This window comes from Triturus cristatus, chromosome 12, assembly GCF_964204655.1.
Source record: "Triturus cristatus chromosome 12, aTriCri1.1, whole genome shotgun sequence".
Taxonomy (NCBI): Eukaryota; Metazoa; Chordata; class Amphibia; order Caudata; family Salamandridae; genus Triturus; species Triturus cristatus.
Window position 1 is genome coordinate 633,389,392 of NC_140595.1, and position 24,028 is coordinate 633,413,419.

Sequence of the window (24,028 nt, forward strand, 5' to 3'; positions counted from 1 at the left end):
TGCTCATGGGAAAGATGTCTTTGTACCCAGGACAGTCCAGTAATTCCTTCTTCAGGCTTGACTGCAGGCGATGTTCCTTCCCTTCTGGGAAGATGGCTGTCAGTGCAACACTAACCCTTGGCTGCTTAGTAGTCTCTGAGTACTCTGTGGAGTACCGCCTCCTTTTTAGCAGAAACCACAAAAATAAACTCTTTTGGGTTTTAGTCTTTATACTGATTTTTGCAGACCGAGGATGTGTATTCCAGGTCTGCTTCCTTGCAGCCGATTTGGGTTGGTTCCCCTTTCATGTGTCCTGGCCAAGCCACCTTCCAAACCTGGCCTTTCTCTGCAGTACCCATCAGGATAGGTGGAGTGCCCACAGAAGCACAAAGAGATGTGAGGAGGCAGTACTCAGTATTTATTACCCTTCAACACACAGATCAGGAAGAGAGTAAGAATATGTGCTCCTTCAAAGGACTTATTTCCCCAACAATAGGTATTTCAGGCCTTACTTTGCACCCCCTGCCATCTACATAATGGGAACACAGTCATTCACAGCTCAATGTATCAGGAAGGGTCCTGGCACTTCTAAAGAAAGACTGTCTACTCTTTCCTCGCTATAGCCCTTGGTATCTCTTGCACCTAAATGATGCCAGCAATGCACATAAGCTGTCTGGCGAAAGCAACCTCTCCTTCATTATGTACTCTGGTCCAGGCTGTAGGCTTTCAAAATGGAGCCTGCATGCCTGAATGACTTGTACATGCCACACTATCAGTTGTAGAACACCTGCACATGTACAGTGCACGTCATTTCTGCATTCAGGATTTCAGGTTCATTGTTGTCAGCGGATCATTAGATAAATAGGCCTATAACCACAAATTCATGTCTTTCAGGCCAAAGGGCCTGTTGGTATAATTCACCAACCATAGTATGATACCACCGTTACGATCCATACGTGAAACCTGTCATAGGGGATGCAATCCTCTGTCACTATGAGGCTATACCCCTACTTGTTCAGGACACGGTCCAAGCACCTGTCATCATCAAAGACGGGACTAGGTGAACTTATGCACACAGAATTTATGTATGGGATGACAAACAATCATAAAACTGGATCATAGGTATATGCAGTTTGAGCATGCATGGCAGTAGAGAGGACTATTCATCTTGCAGGTGACATTCCCGCTCACACACAGTAATTGATAGTTCTGAGATAGAAGTTGGTATTTGTAAACACTCTAGTGGTTTACTGTTAGAAGGAAAGATTCATTACCAAAGCAGTCTCCATAGTTTCCAACTACACTAGTAGAGGTGAGATGGTTCCTAATTTGATTGATCAGGTGCAAGGCAGGCTGTTGTCTTAATGGCCTTCACTATAAATTTGAGTCTTACATTCTTTTAGGGTTACCTAGCTCTCTTCCTTTTCATCTAGTGGGAGATGTGATTTTGACTTGGAGATGTTTTTGCTCGGATCTTCCTGGTCACCCAGCTGGATAACTAATGTATGTCATTTGTGTGCCTCTGGAATAGAATGTAGAACCATGACCTCTTCCCCCAGTGGTCTCATGTACATATTATTTAGCAGAGGCGATACCTCTCCCCTCGGAGTATCGCACACTGAGATAGAGAGTCAACTGATTCTAATGTGCTGACTGACGTTTGTCAGAAATGGTTGAAACTATTGGAGGGCCTTGCTAGTGATTCGGCCCAACTGTATTGTATGCTGCAGAGTGGTGAAAAGGAATGTATAACGTCTTTACAAATTTCTGTAGTAGCTGTCAGTTTGTCTTCTTGGTGTAAACCCAGATTGTGTATAATGGAAAATATTTCTTACATATGTGAAATCATTCAGTTGCTGCATAGCTTCATTATCTGTGATTTTGCAGATGAAAAGGTTAGAGAGGGGTATGTAGCTGCTGAATCTGGTGGAGTAGCTAGTTTGTTTTTGCGCAAGTAATTGATGAATGTCTAGTAGGTCGTTGCCTACTCTTCTTCCTTCCTGTACTGAACTGTTAATAATGTAATTTAGCTCAGCTCACAGTGAGAGCAAGTTATTCATTATTGTACAGGACGTCAAGAATGAGTTGGGATCAGGGCTCGATTCGGGGGTACACGCAGGTACACGGTCTCTTTCCTCCCCCCCCCCCCCCCCACCCTCTTTTCACAGGGCGGACGCCGTCCCCCCTGCCAAGAAGCTGGGCCCCACAGAAATAAGCTGAACGTGTCCCGGTGTAATTTTCAGACACCGGGGCACGTTCAGCACGTGACGTCATGAGGTCATGTGCATATTGTCAGTCCTCCCACTTCTTTTTATAGGACTTGTCCCTGGTTGGGATAGTGCATTAGCTATGTGGCGTAATATTGTGTGGGTAATTTAACAAATGCGGGAAAAATGACATTTTGTGTTTGGTAATTTCATGAATTATTTTGTTTCTTAAAATTGAGCAATCTGTCTAAAAATAAATAAATAATCACAAATCCTATTGACGCTTCCCAGTTGCCAATACTTGGAGTCCGTTATTATCATCATAATCGGCATTACTGTGTTGATAAATGTGCTTTTTGCCAACTGTAGGTTGCACCCCCTCAATTCAAATATCCGAAGATTAAAGTAATTTATGAATGTCCATCCAATATTAGCAATGTGCAGGTTTCTTTTAATTTGAAACAAAGCACCAGGCAGCCTACGCGTGGGGTGTTTTTTTTTTTTCTTTTTTTTTTTTTACACAAGATCTTCGTCAGGGCGATTATACTGCTACTAGTTGTTTTGGACCTGAAGACTCAATCTTCAGGATGGCTCCGCTAAGAACTCTCCCTGCGACGTCACCTTAAATCCCTGATCACAGGTGGAATATAATGGCTGTTATGCCTATCCTGCTGAATTTACCAGGTGTACTTTCTGACCTGGCAGCGATACCCTATGAAATGGCTGTTGTGCCGGCGACGTGACGTATGGAGCAACAGGAGGTGTTTCAAATCAAACGAGTAATTCAGTACGATAGGCATAACAAGCCATTATATTCCACCTGTGATCATGGATTTAAGGTGACGTCGCAGGGAGAGTTCTTAGCTGAGCCATCCTGAAGATTGTGTCTCTTCATGTCAAAAACAACTAGTAGCAGTATAATCGCCCTGACGAAGTTCTTGTGTAAAAAGAACGAAACGCGTTGGCTGCCTGGTGCTTTGTTCCAAATTAAAAAGAATAAAGAAACCTGCACATTGCTAATATTGGATGGACATTCATAAATTACTTTTTCTTCGGATATTTGAATTGGGGGGTTCAACCTACAGTTGGCAAAAAGTTTATGTTGGTCGTCTTGATCGCCCCTTGGAAACGGCAGGGGCAGTGGTGTTGCACACCGTGAGAGCAAAATGTTCAGATGTCAGCTTGACTAGAGGAGGGTTTGGAAAAAAGGATTGTTGTCCTTTGGTTTGAGGGAGGTGCGTCACATACACTTCATAGTGTATGTCGGGTTGTGCTGTTTCTTTTCTGGTTGTTGTAAGTTGATAAATGTGTGTAGATACTTGCAGCTTCTGTTTTTTTATGCATCATCTTTATATATTGTACTTATTGAGAGTAATAGATATGGCAAGAAGGTGCAGCACTTATTTTCAGCAAGTCTGACTCATGAATACCTGAACTCCTAATTGTGATCTGGCTTCAGACAGCTCCAGCTGTCTGTCAGGAGACCACATTGTTTACCATACTCCACAGAGCCAATCTTTGCTCAAGATTGTGTGGCTTTCCTGCCAATCTTAGTTGTCTTGCTCCTATGTGTGGCTTTCCTCCTTTTCTGTATTTGATTTGCCCACAGGAGGTCTTGGGTTTCGCTGTTGGTAAGTTAATCATTCTTCCTAATCTGAGCGCATCATTGCAAATAGTCACATTTGAACACCACTTTACTGCCTTTCAGTGCACCCTAGTAGTCCTTCGAAAAGCTGCTGTAGAAATGTAGAAAATGCATTGATCATGTCAGCCTACTATAAACTAGCATTAGCAATGCCAATCGGTCTTGCTTGTATGAAAAAGAGCGTCTGGCATTGCCAGTGCTTGTTTTTTTTTTTATTTGTTGGTTTGTATGTTTGACAAACAATGGGGCAACTAAAAAGTAACATTTATTTAAGCTGTCCTATCACTTTTGAACAATGCTATTTAAGTGTAGATCTATTAAGTGTTTAACCCTCTTAATTTAAGTCACAAATAGTCTTGGTTTCTGTTACAATTCTTCAAGGCAGCCACATTTTGTAATGTACTTCAATGGAAAGTTCAAACTGGTCCAGCATGTTCATGTCGAAGTAGCCACATCCATAGCATTTAGAAATCGAGAGGTATATAATTGTTAACTTTAGTCTTTGCCTAAGTGTGCCAGCTTCTAAGTGATCAGTGTTTTGAAAGCAATTGGACTTGGTTTGATAAAGGCAAATTATATAGAAAATGTATATGCTGCGAGACATAAATGGCTGCATATTATTATCCATTTACAAAGAGGCAAGCTATTTCAATTCTTTGGGTCTCAAAGGCAGGGATAATTCACAGTTTGGCAAAGACAGTTAAAGGATCATATGTTCAGAGTGGGATATTGTCTGCTGAAAACAGATCCAAACCACCATTGAAGAGATTGAATTGTTTGTCTTAGTGTACTTTGCAAGGTGAAGAATAACTGGAGGACTCAATCCAGGTACTAAAGAAAACCTTTATTTGGGAAATTATGCCCAGTGGCAAGGGATGTGGAATTTAATAAAATATCTACTTGTCCTTGGGGCAGGTTGCTTAATAAATCTACTTGTCCTGTAACAAAATTCACTTGTCCCTTTGGTACCATGCAGTGCATCTACAAATTATGGCAGCAATCTCATTATATAAGAGCTCTGATATAGCCTCTCTGATTATGCCAGGGCTTAGACCATAGTAGTGTTTGAATACTTGCAATCCCCTTATGTTGCCACGTTTCCGCAGAGCTACATACTGGGGCAGAAGGTAGTGGCAAACAATAGTTCCAGGGTTAGAATGCCCCCTTTTGTCTGTGCAAACCGACTTAACTTGCATGTTTTAAGGGTTTTCAACAACTCTTCTCTAATCTTTGACCACACTGAGAAATGTTTGAAATTTACTCCTGACAATGGCAGACGTAAACCTTCTTCCAGAGTTGGGGAAAAAAGTGGTTGGAGGGAAAGTGAACTTGCAAACACTTAGATTTAAGCCTGAGCAAATTTAAAGATGCATATTTGCTCATGCTAAAATGCAGTTCACAAATATTTTCTAGGAGTACTATTTCTTGTTCTACGTCTGTGAATTCTCGTAAGACGTATAGCTGCACTTAATGCAATAACATATACCATGGGTGCACTTTTTGAGTCTCTCTCTCTTTCTCCCCCCCCCAAAAAGTAGTTATGGACAGTGGCAGACCTACTGGCTTTGCCAATGCTTATTTATTTTTGTTTCCCATAATGCTATTGAAACGGGTCACACTGGTTTTCCATTCTAAATATTTTAGGAAATACTAGCATACATCAACACATGTTACTAAATGATGCTGCAAAGAAACGGTACCTGGAATTTTACAGTAGTTAAGCAAAATGTTTTTTTCCTGCTTTCATGTTTTTTATGAACATCTTATTTTGAAAGCAAAGAATAATCAATCTTGCTTTCAAGCTTCAGCAAATATTTGCATCAAATCAGAGAGCATTCTGGGAGCATTATACATAGCCTCATATTGCTAAACTTTGAAAACCTGTGCACACATTTTTATACTTGAACCACTGTCGGTAGTGCATTCAGTCCTTGCAACATTTACTTAGAACGCTCACCATAATAATAAAGGCTTTCAATTAATGAACCGTAAATACAACTGACAAAATGCACATGAAAACCTTTGCCCTTGACCCCAAACAATATGTCCTGGGATATAAGCATTCCACATCCCTGCCAGGGGCCTTGGGATGCTTTGAGGCAGGTAGTTTAGGGACAATGGTCATGAATCTGAGTATGTGATCAGTTGTAATGGAGTTTACTGTACAATGAAAAATTTCCTAGCTATCGTAAAGGAATGTTTAAATTCTATTAAGGACACTGAGGCGACTATTATGATTTTTTTCTTCACTTTATTTGCCAGCAGCCTTTTGAAGAAATTATTTTCATGAACATAAACTGTTTCCCATGAGACATTGGGGGGGGGGGGGAACTAGAAACTGTCCATCCAATTGAAGTGCTGCTGTATAACGGTCCTCGCAAACTCTCTAGCTTCCTCTTTCTTCCTGCGTCATACTCTTCGTCCACTGGCTCTACTCGTTTGTTGTAATCCGTCCCTAGGAAGTAACAACAACACTTGTGAGTTTAGTCGTCTCAAGGTTGACGCACAAGCCATCAACGCAGCAACAGAGAAAAGCAAATCAACATCGTACATGGATTTGTACGAGAGAGTTCCATAAGGAATCAGCAAAAAACCACCCTACCAACAATGGTGTACATTTGAATCCATAGCAAAAGTCCATCAACCTAATCAAATCTGCATCTCAGTCAGGGTGGGTCTTGTAGGCATTAGAAGTCCAGGGTAAGCTAATCCTCTCTTCTGTGTCCTTAATAGAATAGAAACATTCCTTTATGATAGCGAGGATGTTTTTCATTCCATGGCAGGACCCGGAGGCGAGGATTAAGTTAGTTTAAAGCTGGTTCACCACCACGTTTGCCAGCGAGGAGGAGACTGGTTTGAAATAAAAGGTCTTAAAGGTAAAATCAGATCAGCAGTCCGTAGTGCTGAGAATATCTTCAAGTCATGCACCTAAGACGAAAGCCTTAGAGGCCATCGCCCCTCTCACTGAGTGGTGTCCAAAATGGGAAGTATCAATAACCCGCCTCTTGCATGACCCATCTGGCAATCGTCGAGGAAGAGACCTCTGTGTGATGTTTTGTGAGTGCAAGCAATAGTAGCCGTTCTCCATGAGGTTGAATCTCCTCAGTGACCACTTCATACCTTTTTAAGGGTGCGGACCACACACAATTTAGGAACCGGTGAAAAAGCCGGATAAGACCCCAATTTAAAGTTACATTTTGTTCTTCGAGCAATATGGAAACTCTACCTGTAATGTCCAAGGTTCGAACTACTGAGACCTGGCGGCAAGATATTGAGCGTAACAACATTGCCAACTTCGCTGTTTCCTCTACAGATATTTATTAGAGAGCCAAGATTGAAATAAAGAAAGGACTTTATTGACATCCCATAGTACTGAGTACCGAGGTTCAGGGGGTTCTGAGAACCTGATACCCCTCAGCAATTTACAGACCAACAGATGCTCCCCAACCACATGATGTCCACTGGAAGGTGGCCCGCCGATATTGCCGATCTGAAGGTATTGATCTGTAAGCGAAACCTTGGGAAGCCAAGCTTGCCAGGAAATTCAAAATCAGGACAACATCTGCCCCCATGAGACCCACCTGGTGTTGGAGACACCAACCCAACCATCAAGACAAGGCAGAAAGGTACCGTTTGTTTGTACTGCCTGCCCAGGCTTTGGCGAACAGAGAGGCAGCCTCTTGTGAAATTCCCAGTACTGTCCAACGTTCCTGGTAACCATCCAGGCCATGAAACGAAGAGACCCTGCTAGGACCAATGGGTGAGGATTGCCCGGAGGGTCCCGTAGAAGAGTCGGAAATGGGGGTATAGGGATTGGAAAATCCCAGGAAAGTTCCATTATAGCTGGAAACCAGACTTGCGACCTCCATATTGGTGTGATCACAACTAGGTCCCCTTGTTGTCTGCGCACCTGAGCCACCAGTCGCATTATTATTGCAAACAGTGGGAAGGCATAGGACCGTTCCTTGCTCCAGGCGTCCGTGGCAACTTAATGGGGATCCCGTCTCCAGCTGCAGTACCAGTCGAGTTGGAAGTCCAGGCGAGATGCAAAAAGGTCCATGGAAAATGTACCCCATTGGTCCTGAAGCTGCCGAAAGAGGTGAGTGTGCAACTTGCAGAGGCTGTCATCCCTCCAATAGCGAGAATGCCAATCCGCCACTTGACTGGAGCGAGCCGGAAGGTGCTCTGCTGACAGTGAGATTTGGTTGGCTAAGCAGTACTCCCGTAGCGTCCGTGCGAGATACGACAAGTCCTTTGACCTAGTCTCCCCCAGATGATTGACATAACAAACAGCTGCTACATTGTTCTTCTTCAAAAGGACCAAGCTATGTACCTTCGCTTTGGACCAACACTGGAGAGCAAAGGATTCTGTCATCAACTCCAGGCAGATGATATGTAAAGACTGCTCTGAGGACGACCATTTCCCTCCAGTGGAAAACTATCCACACCACGTGGCCCTTCTGGAGCCGCTGGTGTCTGATTTGATTGCCAGATCGGGCTGGGAGCCGAAGTATGCACAGCCATTCCACGCCTCCATATGGGTCATCGACCACCGCTTTTCCTCCTTTGCTTCATTGGAGAGCAGAACCAGTTTGGTGTACAAGAGGCCCTTCCAAAGGTGAGGGATTTTCAGGCGTTGCAGTGCCTGGTAATGGAGTGGGCCCATGAAAATAGCTTGGATGGAAGGCGTGAGGAGCCTCTCAATCCGTTTTAATTGCTGAAGAGATTTGTGCTTTAGAAATTGTCCTCCTGAGCTCGTGTCTGATCTTGGTCCGCTTCTGAGCCATTAGACTGAGGGTTGCTGAGACCGAGTTTGTCAAGAAACCTAGAAACTGCACTGATTGGACTGGGACTAGCACAGACTTCTGTGTTTATCACGAAGCCCAATGATTATAGAAGGTTAATGGCATGTGAAAGGAGAGGCGCCAAGGGCATTATTAATCCATGATCAGAATATCGTCTTGGTAGATGATCAGTCTCACCCTGCGTGCCCGCAAGTGTTCTACAATCGGCCTCATCAGCTTGGTGAAGCAGCAAGGGGCTGATCATCAATTAGGAGGTAAGTAACCTTCGTTCTCCAGATAATTCTCCGAACCCTCAAATTTCATATTGGGTGTGGTGAGCAGTGGGGCAATATGGCAGGTCTAGAACCTTTAGAAATATCCCCTGTAGGAGGAGGTGTAACAGAAAGGTTCCACTTTGAGACGTGGACCCCTTAATTTAATGGGGAACTGGAACGCCTGGGAAGTCCCAACAAAAAAAAACCTTGGGAAGGCTGGTCTTGCCCTCTTGGGTGTTTATTCTCCAGGCGGTGGCTCACTAAGCAAGCAGTTTACTAATTGCACTTGGGAAGCTACATTTTTCAAAGGAATTGGCTCGTTTCAAACAAGTGGTAATTGGCAAATGGGTAAACTCTTCCCCGTGGTTTATACCGCAGCCGGAGCACTTTGCTGTATTCTGTCAGTGAAGCTGGTGTGCTCCGGTGGGTCAAGACGCACAGTGTGCGAAATGTGAGTGAGCGGTGCCTGCTGGCTGTCAAAAGACTGCAGTGGGCACGCGAGCCTGTAAACATGAGGCGACTGCATAGGAAACTAGAACGTTTCCGCGGACACAAGCAAGGAACAAGCATTTACAATGCAATGGGTCTCGCAATGACATTGTTTTGAGCTATTGGCATTGTAAATGTTTTTTTTGGTTCCCCCCCCTTTGTGAAGCATTAAGTAAATGGTGTAATGCAAAGGATTCCTTCCTTCAGGGGCATGCACGCCTCTGACAGGAGCAGGTGCAATAACATGGTTCGTTCCTTCCATCACAAGGTGGTCTGGTGTGCTGTGTTACATCTTGCATAACATGGCCCCTGGCGCTTAAAAGCCCAAGCCCATGACACATTTTGTATCCCTTTGAATGGACGAAAAGCAAGAGTTTCACGTTATACGCTTGAATACCTGCTCAACTGCAGTTTCAGCATAAATGTAACTCTTGCTTTTTGATGGGCGAACTCGAAGTGAGAGTAGCAACGCTGCCTAGGAAGGTCAATATTCGGGAATTTTGTAAAACTTCGCTGGCGCAGTAAACCTTCAAGCACCCCTGATATGCACGCATTTCAATAGCAGGCCTATTAAACCCCGCCTCCTCCGTGTCACCTCACTAGACTTGTGCACTGCGATATATATATTTTTTTATTTTATAATATTTCTTTGCAGACAGTGGGAGGAACAGAAAGACCTGAGATGAACCTGTGCCGCTGTTTTTTTTGGCATCTCTAATTGCGTACACAAGCCTTGTGCAAACTGTGACAGCGATGGACTGTTTGAGGCGAAGGCCGCATTATCATCAGGGCGCCGTGACTCACTCCGTCTCAGCGAGGGTGACATCCCTCGCCGCTCTGTCACGGATACTTCTGAAAGGCCATGTGTGTCTGAAGAAAACAAACCTTTCTCAGGGTACGGGTCTACGCTTGAATTCACCCCGTAGGGGTATCATGGCACTGACAGAAAAACAGATTTTTGTTACCCAACCCAACTGTGCTCATGTCATCGACCTTGGAAGGATGAAAGCCTTAGAGGCCCTGCCAGGATTTCTAACAGGAAAATTAATCACTAGTTATTATAGCATTTTTATTGCTGCCTGAAAGCTAGACGCACAAGTTTGTAACTCTGCAGCAGGTGCATTTAAATCTTAAATTATTGCTCAATGCAGCGAGCCCCCCGAGTTAGTAGGTGTATGGGGAGCGGTTGACAGGTGTTTGTGTGTATGAATGTTTGCACGTGTGTGCACGCGTGTCAGTGGGTGCATAAGCAGGGTTGACGAATGTATGCATGTGTGTCAGTGGGTTCCAGGGCAGGGTTGACAGATGTGTGTGAATATATATACATTATATGCATGTGTCAGTGGGTTCATGGTCGGTGTTGGCTGGTGGTTTGTATGTTTCAATGAATGCACGTGTGTCAGTTGGGTTTAGGGCAGGGTTGACAGCTGTGTGTGAGTATATACATGTATGCATGTGTCGGTGGGTTCACAGACTGGGTAAGACTGTTGTTTGTATGTTTCAATGCACGCACTAGTGTGAGTTTATGGGCGGGGTTGACAGGTGTGTGTGTGTGTTTGTACACGTGTAAGCACATGTGTGCGTGTCCGGGCCGTGCCTGACACCACTCACCTGCACCTCGGTCAGCCGCAGGGATGACGCCAGCAGGAACCTCCTGCTAGAGGCGGGAGAGCTGCTCGGGGCTGAAGATTGGGCGCATTCGCTTACACTTGCCGGCCCTGAAGCAGTACTAGGGAGACAGAAAAGACCACCGCATGCAAAGGAGTCGAGAATGACAGCTTGCAGGGGAGGGCGCGCTCGGCATCACACATCAGATTACCACAAAAGATTACCATGTACAGTCGGCCGGTGTAGAGAAGGAAAGCCATATTTATCGAGTGCCTATCCTATATTCAGCTGCACAACCTCCTTCCGTGCGAGCATAAGGCACGAAGCTCCCTTTTGCCCCTCGTGGATAGATAAATAAACATGCACGGCCGAGGGGACACGACGCAAGCCTCTCGGAGAAGGGGGGCTCGAGCAAACAACGTGAAGAGACGCAGCATGCATGCACTGCAACGCTAGGCGAGTAGGCAGGGCCTAAGGGAGACAGGGCGGACACCAACACCCGCTTTCAAAGAAAACGGACACAAAACCAGCGACAATAGATCTCGCCAAGGCGAAGCAGCGCATGCGCTGCAACGCAGGCGAGACCTAAAAAGTGGTTGGAACACTATACGGCCACGTTACTAAACACAACAATTAGTCAATAAGTAAATAAGAAGCAAGCAGTGAAGCACAAGAAGACAGTGCACTTATCTGAAATGCTGCTGGAGCAGAGAAAAAAAAGAGGAAGCTTGAGAGTCTGCAGGGCTGTTAAACAGGCAGCAGCACTCTGATTGGACGGACTGTTTCTAAATTTTTTTTTTTTTTTCCTAATGCCTCATGGGAAACGTAGTTTATGTTCATGAAAATTATTTCTTTGAAAGGCGGCTGGCAATTAAAGTGAAGAAAGAAAAGCCTCTGGTTCCTGCCACAGAATTGGAGAACTGTACAGTGCAAGAGACTAAAGTGTGTAATAAAAAAGATGTGATTGGAGTGCAGAAGGTTGCAGTTTAGAGACAGTTACTACTAGCGTTGACGTTAAAATCGGACGTGTAAGGTGAAATAATTGTAGAAAGAATGAAAGGCCGTTGAAAGCTAATCGGAGGAATAATTAACTGTAGTTATTCCTACTTAGGCCTTCTGTTCTGGCCTGCAGTGAAAAGGGAGAGTATTCATTGATTGAAAGAGATACTGAGTGGGAGGAGACACTATTTTGTATAATACCAACGTTCTTGAATACTTTTCAGAGAGAGAGAGTGTGTGTTTGGAATCCGACAGAAACCTTACTGTACCGACTGAAAGCACCTGCACCCAACCACCTACTAGAGAATACATTTGTTACTGGGGGAGTGTTCCTCGGGCATTCCCGCATAAAAGCTACACATCTCGCTTCCAGTCCCACAAGTGCCTGTTCGCCAGGATTACATAGCATCAGCATAGTACCTCATGTTGCATACTTTCAAAATACAATACTAGGTCCATTTAAAATGTTTATATTGACAGTGTTTTAAAGTGAATATCTTAAAATTAATTTATTCAGTAATTGTTAGAACTTTTAAAAATGTGTTATAAACTTGTTCGGGACCAAGGATTCGAACCGCATCTATACATTTACTGCATTTTCCTATCTAAATTCTTATTATAGAAACTTCAAAGTTTTTTTAATTTATAACTGGAGAACTTCATCCAGGTACTAAGGGAAAGAGTTAATTACTTTGTTTATGGACGTTTTTATCACATTTTCGACAATTGCTATTTTCTTTAAATTAAGTTTTCAGTTCCTCGAATGAGCGAAAAATCACACAAACATTTATTAAAGAGAATGGCTACATATAGATGTTAACCCTTTTTTTTTATCTGGAACATGTTTAGTGTTCTGCTCGAGCTCCTTTTCAAATATATTTGATTTGTTAGTAATCTAATTTCCGAATTGTTTTGTAAGCTACTTGTACTTTATTGAGATTGTTCATGCTACAGTATGCATTCGCCTACCTGGGCACAGCTACAACCTGATTATAACGATCTATTGTTAACCCATGGAATATATATATATATATATATATTGATTCCAATGGTGCCCTTCAGCTTTGAGAACGCACTCGGCAACTGCCTCCCGTGGGGTTTAAACATCAGCTTGTGTCAGCATTCCTGGAATTAAATCATCGCCCGACGCGTTTCAGGGTACTTCACCCCTTAATCATGGGCTGCTTAAACAAAGTTAGTACACGAATGTTCTCCTTTTAAAGACGTTGTTTAATTGGCTCATTATCCTCAGTGGGTTGTGCTTAGTGCTTAGAGCATGTTGGGACTCGTAGTCCTAAGGAGAAAAATAGTACCTTTCCCACAGTGGGTTCGTGCACTCTTTGTATAGTAAAAGTCCATTATTTTCCTCTTGTAGGCTCCCAAACACTGGCACAAGTTCTTTTCATCTGGCAGAATGCGCTGAAAGTGGTTTGAACACAGTTTTCAATCCTCAGCCTCTTAATATTGAAAGATGGTGCTGTTCTCCACGACGCAGGCCGCCGTGACATTAATTGATTCCAATGGTGCCCTTCAGCTTTGAGAACGCACTCGGCAACTGCCTCCCGTGGGGTTTAAACATCAGCTTGTGTCAGCATTCCTGGAATTAAATCATCGCCCGACGCGTTTCAGGGTACTTCACCCCTTAATCATGGGCTGCTTAAACAAAGTTAGTACACGAATGTTCTCCTTTTAAAGACGTTGTTTAATTGGCTCATTATCCTCAGTGGGTTGTGCTTAGTGCTTAGAGCATGTTGGGACTCGTAGTCCTAAGGAGAAAAATAGTACCTTTCCCACAGTGGGTTCGTGCACTCTTTGTATAGTAAAAGTCCATTATTTTCCTCTTGTAGGCTCCCAAACACTGGCACAAGTTCTTTTCATCTGGCAGAATGCGCTGAAAGTGGTTTGAACACAGTTTTCAATCCTCAGCCTCTTAATATTGAAAGATGGTGCTGTTCTCCACGACGCAGGCCGCCGTGACATTAATTGATTCCAATGGTGCCCTTCAGCTTTGAGAACGCACTCGGCAACTGCCTCCCGTGGGGTTTAAACATCAGCTTGTGTCAGCATTCCTGGAATTAAATCATCGCCCGACGCGTTTCAGGGTACTTCACCCCTTAATCATGGGCTGCTTAAACAAAGTTAGTACACGAATGTTCTCCTTTTAAAGACGTTGTTTAATTGGCTCATTATCCTCAGTGGGTTGTGCTTAGTGCTTAGAGCATGTTGGGACTCGTAGTCCTAAGGAGAAAAATAGTACCTTTCCCACAGTGGGTTCGTGCACTCTTTGTATAGTAAAAGTCCATTATTTTCCTCTTGTAGGCTCCCAAACACTGGCACAAGTTCTTTTCATCTGGCAGAATGCGCTGAAAGTGGTTTGAACACAGTTTTCAATCCTCAGCCTCTTAATATTGAAAGATGGTGCTGTTCTCCACGACGCAGGCCGCCGTGACATTAATTGATTCCAATGGTGCCCTTCAGCTTTGAGAACGCACTCGGCAACTGCCTCCCGTGGGGTTTAAACATCAGCTTGTGTCAGCATTCCTGGAATTAAATCATCGCCCGACGCGTTTCAGGGTACTTCACCCCTTAATCATGGGCTGCTTAAACAAAGTTAGTACACGAATGTTCTCCTTTTAAAGACGTTGTTTAATTGGCTCATTATCCTCAGTGGGTTGTGCTTAGTGCTTAGAGCATGTTGGGACTCGTAGTCCTAAGGAGAAAAATAGTACCTTTCCCACAGTGGGTTCGTGCACTCTTTGTATAGTAAAAGTCCATTATTTTCCTCTTGTAGGCTCCCAAACACTGGCACAAGTTCTTTTCATCTGGCAGAATGCGCTGAAAGTGGTTTGAACACAGTTTTCAATCCTCAGCCTCTTAATATTGAAAGATGGTGCTGTTCTCCACGACGCAGGCCGCCGTGACATTAATTGATTCCAATGGTGCCCTTCAGCTTTGAGAACGCACTCGGCAACTGCCTCCCGTGGGGTTTAAACATCAGCTTGTGTCAGCATTCCTGGAATTAAATCATCGCCCGACGCGTTTCAGGGTACTTCACCCCTTAATCATGGGCTGCTTAAACAAAGTTAGTACACATCTGGCAGAATGCGCTGATGAAAAGAACTTGTGCCAGTGTTTGGGAGCCTACAAGAGGAAAATAATGGACTTTTACTATACAAAGAGTGCACGAACCCACTGTGGGAAAGGTACTATTTTTCTCCTTAGGACTACGAGTCCCAACATGCTCTAAGCACTAAGCACAACCCACTGAGGATAATGAGCCAATTAAACAACGTCTTTAAAAGGAGAACATTCGTGTACTAACTTTGTTTAAGCAGCCCATGATTAAGGGGTGAAGTACCCTGAAACGCGTCGGGCGATGATTTAATTCCAGGAATGCTGACACAAGCTGATGTTTAAACCCCACGGGAGGCAGTTGCCGAGTGCGTTCTCAAAGCTGAAGGGCACCATTGGAATCAATTAATGTCACGGCGGCCTGCGTCGTGGAGAACAGCACCATCTTTCAATATTAAGAGGCTGAGGATTGAAAACTGTGTTCAAACCACTTTCAGCGCATTCTGCCAGATGAAAAGAACTTGTGCCAGTGTTTGGGAGCCTACAAGAGGAAAATAATGGACTTTTACTATACAAAGAGTGCACGAACCCACTGTGGGAAAGGTACTATTTTTCTCCTTAGGACTACGAGTCCCAACATGCTCTAAGCACTAAGCACAACCCACTGAGGATAATGAGCCAATTAAACAACGTCTTTAAAAGGAGAACATTCGTGTACTAACTTTGTTTAAGCAGCCCATGATTAAGGGGTGAAGTACCCTGAAACGCGTCGGGCGATGATTTAATTCCAGGAATGCTGACACAAGCTGATGTTTAAACCCCACGGGAGGCAGTTGCCGAGTGCGTTCTCAAAGCTGAAGGGCACCATTGGAATCAATATATATATATATATATATATATATATATATATATAGCTAAGTTGCAAAGATCAATAGGGTAAGCCTCACTTCCTTGCTAAATCAGAACTCTTAACTTCTGACTTGCCATTCGAGTGCAAAAGGTTGTTCAACTCCCTCAAGGGGTGCAGTATTCATGTTTTGTTCTGTTAATAGTTTATGTACCTCCTGAAAGTCAAAGTATTGTCAGGATAGTGAAATATTTACAAATGTTCAAATTGAAAAGAGTTCTAACTGCATTATTTTGTGTTTCTAGTGCACCCGATTTGGCAGGGCCCACTTCGAATTCCTGGTGGAACCCGGCAGTCTCCGATTGACATCCGTGTGAGAGACAGTGTTTTTGATCCGCATCTGCAACCTCTGTCCATTACCTATGACCCAAGTACTTGCCTGCAGATTTGGAACAACGGCTATTCATTCCTGGTGGAATTTGATGATTCAACCGACAAATCGGGTATGAAGGTTCCCCCCCCCACCACTGTTTATTGAATTTAGTTTGCTATTTTCTTGCTTCGTTTTTAACACGCTGCTAAATTGAGTAGTGACCTGTGATCTACTAGTTCTTTACTGCTGACATACTGTAGATTCGTCTTTCTAGGGCTGTGTCTGGGTTATCTTTGGTCTTTCTGTTGCAGGTCTCTGCATTCGTGTCTGCCCAGCTCTCTGGCGGTTTTTGGGGCGGTGTGCAGTTGTAGTTTCCGTATGTCCTTATTCGGTCTGGTGTCCCTCTCTGGGTTGGCTGATGGCTTCTCTTTGTGCCTCTGTTTTATTTTTCCCCATCCATGCATGTGGGACCTGGGCAGAACCAGGCATGTTGGGTCTCTCCTTTCTGGTGGGCAGTTCTCATGTTGCTATTCAGCCGTCCTACATCTTAAGGCTTTGGTGTTTATTGGGCTAGATTTTTGGACTTTATTGGGCTGCCTTTCTTCCCAAAGTGTTCATTAGTTGAAGAAACTGTGAACCAAAAATTGTTACTAGGGATTGTTACTAAGTAGCCTCCTTCCTAGCTCCCATGGCCAGAGTTTTACTGCAGATTTTGTGGAAGTGCTTTTACTTGCTTGAGATGCTTATTTGTTGACCCGAGCTCCTCCCTGTTCTTTGGCGCTAATTCCCTACTGACCTGTGGGTGTTGGAGCTGCCCTTTCAGTTTGTGTGTGTCTTGGTGGCTCTTCAGGCTGGTGTGTGCCTGTATAACTGACCTGAAGATTTTAAACAAAAATTCTTTGCTACACTTAAAACCAGTGTGACACAGCTCAACTGCTTCTGCCACTTTTTCCATTACCAGACTTTGATTCTTCAGGAGCTGGCTCTGATGTGGTTCAGAAGGCGCAACTAGCTTTTTGAGCACTAGTTTGATACGAATTCAATGTGACTTTTACTCCTTTTCCAACTTCGGGCACAGGTTAAAACAGTTATTAAAAGCCGATACATGTGCATGGTTTCATGTGGAGCCTAAAGTTTTGGCGCACCAGAGGAAGTGGTTTTCCATATGATTTGGAATAATAGCTAGCTGTTCATTCAGCTCCTTTTAGTAGCATCTCTTAGTGGAAATAAACACTGGTAACAGATACGAACTATTGGTATTTAAGAGATTGGAGCACATTTGCATGTGAAAATGTGTCATGTGCTTGTCATTGTAATTAATGTTTATTCGGATATGGTGCTTGTTCTTGGTTATCTTTTGGAGTTCTAGAATGAGTGGTAAGGCTCCAAAATTATAATTTGGCCAGATCTATGTTTGGTGTTTGTATGGACCATAGTGTAAAGTTTAGAAAGCATAGTCCCGAATTGGAGGGCCTTCAAACTGAACAACATAAAATTAAGTTAACCATTGCTAGAAGTCATAGCAAAAACACAATTGGGAATCAGAGGATCTCGGCAGGGTAGAGGGAGATTTGGTAAGTTGATGATCGTGTCTATAGTTCAATGCATTGCTTGTAACACTTCAACAAAATAAATAAAAAAATAGTTTTGAAATAAAAAAGCAAGCATGGGCAAAGCCTTAGGTCTCTCCTTTATAATGTAAGAGCCGAGCTGTTGGCTTTGCCGATGCTTGTTTGGAAAGTATTGTTTAAAAAAGTAAAAGGGAAAAAAAAATCAAATATTGGAGGAAAAGAAAATGTTATGGTTTCTCTGAACTGTATATCGAATTCCATGTTTCCAATCTGTGCAAATGGCATGTTTTTTTCCAAATAGTTTTCACTCGGAAAACTCAACAGAATTTTAAAACAATAAGGAAATGCTACAATGTAAAGCTTGTCAAGGCCTAATTTACTTTACACAACATTTCGCCATTTGGGCCTTTTTAGTAGCTAAGGGAGCAGATTTATGGGCCTCCATGGGAAGTGTCATGCAAATACACCTTTGGTCTCATATGACAGCTGAGTCCATGCAGCTGATGACCCGCCCCCCCCCCCCCCCCCCCCCCAGCGCAATACAAGCCTTGTTATTTCATGCAACATTCTGGATTTAAAACAAAAACAACCCTTAAAGCCTGCTCTTGAGTCATTTCCTAACGAAAATATCCCTGTTGCTATGCTTTTACAAACTGGGAACGAGGGAGAGAGCTAGAAAACATTTGTACTCTCATGGAGTGCTGAATAAAAAACTAAAAAAGTCATTCTATAAATGTGAGCTGTGGAAGGATACAAGTCAGCCAATCAAAAGTATCTAAAAAAGTATATGGTCAAGGGGAGGTACAAACACTAGGAGAGAGGCTATCCGGTGAGAACAGCAAAGTCATCCATGAGTAATGGGCGGACTATAATAGGCCTTTCGCAGCCAGAAAGCTTGTGCTGTTTAGTAGGTGAGGCCTAAAAAATGAGAGGCCCGTAAAGGTTAGCACATGAGCTTCTCCAACTAGAGTAGGTGTTCCGGCTCTGGAATAACCTGCAATTTCTCTTGTCCCAGGATCCCTCATATTGATTGGTTCCATGTCCACAATCTCTGCAGTGAGGTAGATCTTGTAGTTCCATCATGTGAAGTCACACTGTCTTAGAATAGAGTTTATAGTGCATTTAATTGTTTTGCAGGTAGAAAGGGGCTTGACCATTGTGGCAACTGAATGGCTCTTTGTTTTGCACGTCAGGAACTCATCACTCACAACCTCCCGTCTTTCTCATTATGATAGTATATACCTATTAGGCTGGAGAATCAGTTTAGTCTTATCCAGTAAATACTGATGAGAAATATCTTCTCTACATCTGGCAATGGTTTTTATATTTTTCTAATGTCTCAAAATGCAGCATTTCCTCTGTGCGATCTAGCAGCTTTAGTTTGTGCTAAAATTAGTGGCCTAATGCAGAAAACCTAGAATAGTGAAGTTTAGTTTAGCAAGAGTTCTGATTGAAATTGACACTCTGGTCCTGTGTTTGGATTTCACTTGTTATCCATGTATGTTTTCTAAAGTGATGTCCAAATATTGCGAAGACATCGGGCCAGACGCATGACCTGCCAAATAGCGCCTCGCAAATTGAGTCGCATTTGCAACTCGCAATTTGCGAGGTGCTATTTGGCATGTACAACAGTGTGTTCAACACTGTGTGCGATTCCCAATGGGGTCGCAAATTGCGAGGCTCATGAATATTAATGAGCCTCTCGCAAGTTGCAAGTCCATTGGGAATGACAGGCCCTTCAAGGGATGGTGGCCTGCTGGGCTCCGCAGACCACCATGTCTGTGACTGCTTTTAAATAAAGCAGCCCGTTTGCCTTCAAGGAAAACGGGCTGCATTTAAGAATATTGTATGCATTTTCAAAGAAGGGGTCCCCTGGGTACCCCTTCCCATTTGCGACTGCATTATCACCTACTTGAAGTAGGTGGAAATTTGCGAGTGTTTTGCAACCTCCATTGTGGTCGCAGTACATTGGTACATAGCTCTGCAGTCGCTATTAGGAAGGGAACGCCCCTTCCTAATAGTCGCAAAACAGTATTTTGCAAGTCGCAATTTATTTGTGAGTCGCAAAATACTGTTTGTACATGGGCCCATGCTTTTTAGCGTGGGCAAACGGGTCTGAGACCCGTTTGTGCACGCTAAAAAGCGTTGTACTTCTGGCCCTTGGATTAGTATGCTAGTAAGCAGGATAAATAGACCAAATGATCCCAACTGTGTGGATAGCAAGCGCGTTTTTAAAACATTTTTTATGGAGGCACACATTCTTCCTATTCAAAACCTGCACTCCTGGCTCCCAACATGTGGGCAGAGCTGAAGCTCCTCTACTGGTGTTCTCACATAGTCTGGCAACAGCTATGCTGTCAAGCCAGACCATAAAAAGGGATGAGCGGAATGCTTAATTTAATGTGAGCCACTGGTACCTACTGTGGGCTGTTTTCCAGTCCATTGTATATTGCTCACTGTGCATTGTAAACGTGTAGCACATACCTTTGAGCATGGCTGAAGGTGTAATCCAGGCCAGGCAATACACATGGGATCATGCAAGATTTCCATAATATGAATGAGCGACCATTTTTCTATTGAGTGGCTCTAAATAGTGGTTATGATTTGCCAACTCTAGCATGTTTTTATGTATTTATTAGAATTTACAAGAGCTCCAACCTAGCCAGTAAGCAATGCATTGTTGTAGATAGTAGAGGGGAAAGGATGCTTCAGGATACCGAATGATGAGGGGATTCCCCTCTGGGCCTTAAGCATAAGATGAGTTTAAGTTTCTTATCTGATTATGGATTAGATGCTCATTGAAGATTATCTTTTGATCTCTCAAACATCTCTCCCTACCATGACACTGAACCTATGTCACTTCCGGAATGATTGTGATGGCTAGATAAACAATGAGGAGTTTTAACACTATTACATTTCTGGAGTCTCATGAAATCAAGTTGATTCCAAGAGCTTGGCCCTGTACAGTAAATAGAGGCTGTTATTGCAGAGAATTATCCTCCTTACCCTTGGAATTTCCACACCTCAACTTTCACTAAAGCCAGGTTATGAAAGCAGACGGTGTGTCCGATTTGCGACCCGTTTCTGTATTCCTTTCAGATAGCCGGAGTTCAAGGTTGATGCATTTGGTGACCTATCGTCAGACACTATTTCTCTGAATAGGCTGGCTTGATTGATTTTTGAGATTGGAGAAATTTGCACGTGTGCATTTTTGATGTCTTCATTTTGTACAACACTACTTTTCCCTACATTAAATAAAAGCAATTGGCTTGTAAACAGCCACATCTGTTACAGCTTTGATAGTGACATGGCACTTCAATGCGTAATTATTAGAAAGTGGTTCATTTAGGGCAATACACTCGCTGAATTTATGTGTAACATTTCAGAGTACTTTATTTGCAAATTTTCCATTTTGTTTTAAAAAAATTTGAACTGGACAGGGGCCCTCATGCTCCACCATCTTTCAAGAGAAAATCTGAGATAATGTTAGGGGAGACGAAGTTTTTCAAGAAGTTCCTGCTCTGGGGTAAACTATAATTACAATGGATAGCAGTGTTTCTCTCAAGGTCGTAGTCCCCTCTTTGTGCATTGGTTTGCAGGTTAAGAACGCCACTCTAGTTAAATAAATTCTTTAGATTGGACTGTCATGAGTTTTGCTCTGTTGGGTATTGAAGGTGGCTTAATAATGTATATGCATGCTCAAAATGTTTGACACCTGCTTGCATCACCAGCTCAACCTTTTTATTACCTTGTGAGAGACTGGGATCAAGTGTATATTCATAACCCTATTTGTTATTTAACAAAACTGTGAATGCTATTTAAACTGTTTCTAATGTGTCTTTTCTGCATACCTCTTTCGCCTTGATGTGAACTCTCACCAACATTTCTTTATACTTCAGACTCTTAATTTCTTTGTATAGAAGCCTAGGAAATCAAAGGAAATTGCCTAGTATCTTATTTTCCAGATAAATGCAAAAACAACAGTTGATGGACATAATGCAGAACAATGTCATACATTCACCCCAGAACAGTGATCTGGGCCTAAATCGATCGTTTTTTTGCTCCCAATGCCATTAAGGCACAGGGTCAGACTGATTTGCATATGGCCATGTCTGAACTGGGGTGGTGGACTGAGCTAAAGAATGATGGAGAGGTGTGGCTCACTGGTTAGAGGCGGCAGATCCGCAAGCAGAGAATCAGCCAGGGACCAGGGTTCAATTCCCGACGCGGCAGGGTCGTGGACCAGGGTCAAAAACGGACTCGATAATTCTCGCCTCGGTACCTACTCTAACCAGGAACACACTCGGCAACTCTGGGCATTAGCTTGCCTCATCTCCACAACGGCCCCCCACATTCGCCGGGGATGCCTGGTTTCACCTTGGAGATACCCAGGAGGGACCATCTCACAGGGATAGCCAGGACGGGTTCCCCAGCGGTCTACAGCGCCACGACGCCTCAGGGCAGCAGTGCGCTTTACAAGACACATACATTTACATTTACATGATGGATTAAACCCAGATCAGTTGACTGGGGGTGAGTGTTTGATTTGCTCAAACGCTCCGTCCATCATCCCCTTTGGTATCGCTTTATTTTCCAGATAGACTAATAATGAATCACAAACTGTTAAACAGAGAAGTGTATTCATGTAATGGCAGTATGAAATATGTTTAGCTCTTCATAAGGGTTGTGATCTGCGTGGGTAGTGTTTGCACGGACACAAAAGTGATGCTTAGTGATTTTTGTAAACTAATACAGAATCGCTGGCTAACCTTGTAGACCTTTTTAATCCCATCAACATATTGCAACCAAAGGTAATGCTGTAGTTTCTCTTGTTGTGCAGCCCGAAGATTCCAATTTTAATATCTCTTTCAGTACTACGATAATGCCAAAAGACCCTGTGGGGTTATAGTGCACTTTATAAATTCACAAAAGTGCAATATCAGAAGCTGTTACTCAACAGGCCAATAAAACATGTACAAAAATGGATCAAAGTTTTAATGGAAATAAGTCATTGGCATCCTGAAGCATAAAAAAAATTCTGCGTGGAAAGATGGTGCCATCTAGTTTTTTCCCTGGGCCTCCAAATGTGAGTTACAAGGCATTGATAAAGTTTGTCAGTTTGAAAGCTGAAGGAAAGCCATGCTTTAATTTTTTAATTTTATTATTTAAACAGTGTCATTAAAAAAGAGTACATAACACTTCATTTGCACACTGCATACAATATTACAAATGTATACTTAAATGGGTCAGTCTCATTGTATATCCACACACAACCCTAGAGCTTGCTAGGGGAGAGTACTACAGGCTACAGGTGTGCAGGGTGAGTTGGCCTCCAGACCTCTTATGCACACACAAAAGAAGCTACCCTGAATAAATCTCCACAAAAACGAGCACTCTACACTTTATTAAGTGGGGTGCAAGGCATCTAAAAAAAAAAGTGAAGGACTGTCCTCGCACACCACCAGTTTTCTAGCTTCATCATTGGCAGTCCTCGCTCTCTAGAAACTACGTTTGGTAGAGAGCGGGCCTACACCTGGAGACGGAGGCACTTCTAAAAACTAAGTGGGGACCCGTGATAAAGTGAAAGGTTAAAAACCAATGTAAACCCCAAAATACATTTATTTGTTTGGTGCTTACTTGATATTAAAAATCAAGAGTGGGTATATGGGGAACTAGTACCCAATCACCACCAGTGAGACCTTCTGATGGCAGGATCTCGAGAAATCGGGCAGAGAAGCGGCCTGACTTCAGCGAAAGATTGAAGATCATGGCTCCTCCCATCATACTTCTTGAGGTGGTACTTCAAAGAGTGTTCGAGGCCTTAGGAGCTCATTTTTGCAGGAAAGGCCAAGCTTGCAATTATTCTTATGGCAATTCCGGCAGATGACTTCGTCTGTGTGTTGAAGGCTGGTTGGAGAGTGTCCATGTTGGGGGTGATCACTATCTGCCTCTTGTACCACTTGAGAGTTAATGAATTCCAATCGCTTTGATTGCGCAGATATATATACGATATCCAAACCAGGATTCACCGCGCAACTTTCAGTACATTGGAACACTAACAAAATAGAATACCCAGTATGGACATTGCTAATACTGGTTTATATATTTGTAGAACCATAACCTGTTTTTGAGAAACTACGTGGCCCAAAATGCCTCATAGCGGGTGCTGATGGGCCGGG

General features: G+C 43.2%; 1 protein-coding gene and 1 long non-coding RNA gene across 3 annotated transcripts in view; one reads left to right on the forward strand and one right to left on the reverse strand.

The window, feature by feature from the left end:
• LOC146776442 (uncharacterized) overlaps positions 1–24,028 on the reverse strand; it is a 327,970-nt gene that overhangs the window by 109,770 nt on the left and 194,172 nt on the right. The gene's annotated exons all lie outside the window — the stretch shown is intronic.
• The window catches only part of CA5A (carbonic anhydrase 5A), a 192,733-nt gene that overhangs the window by 94,031 nt on the left and 74,674 nt on the right, over positions 1–24,028 (forward strand). For both annotated transcript variants that reach the window (XM_085639434.1, XM_085639435.1), the window contains exon 2: positions 16,211–16,408. In XM_085639434.1, coding sequence (XP_085495560.1) covers positions 16,211–16,408 — 198 coding nt within the window. The remainder of the gene's footprint in view (positions 1–16,210; positions 16,409–24,028) is intronic.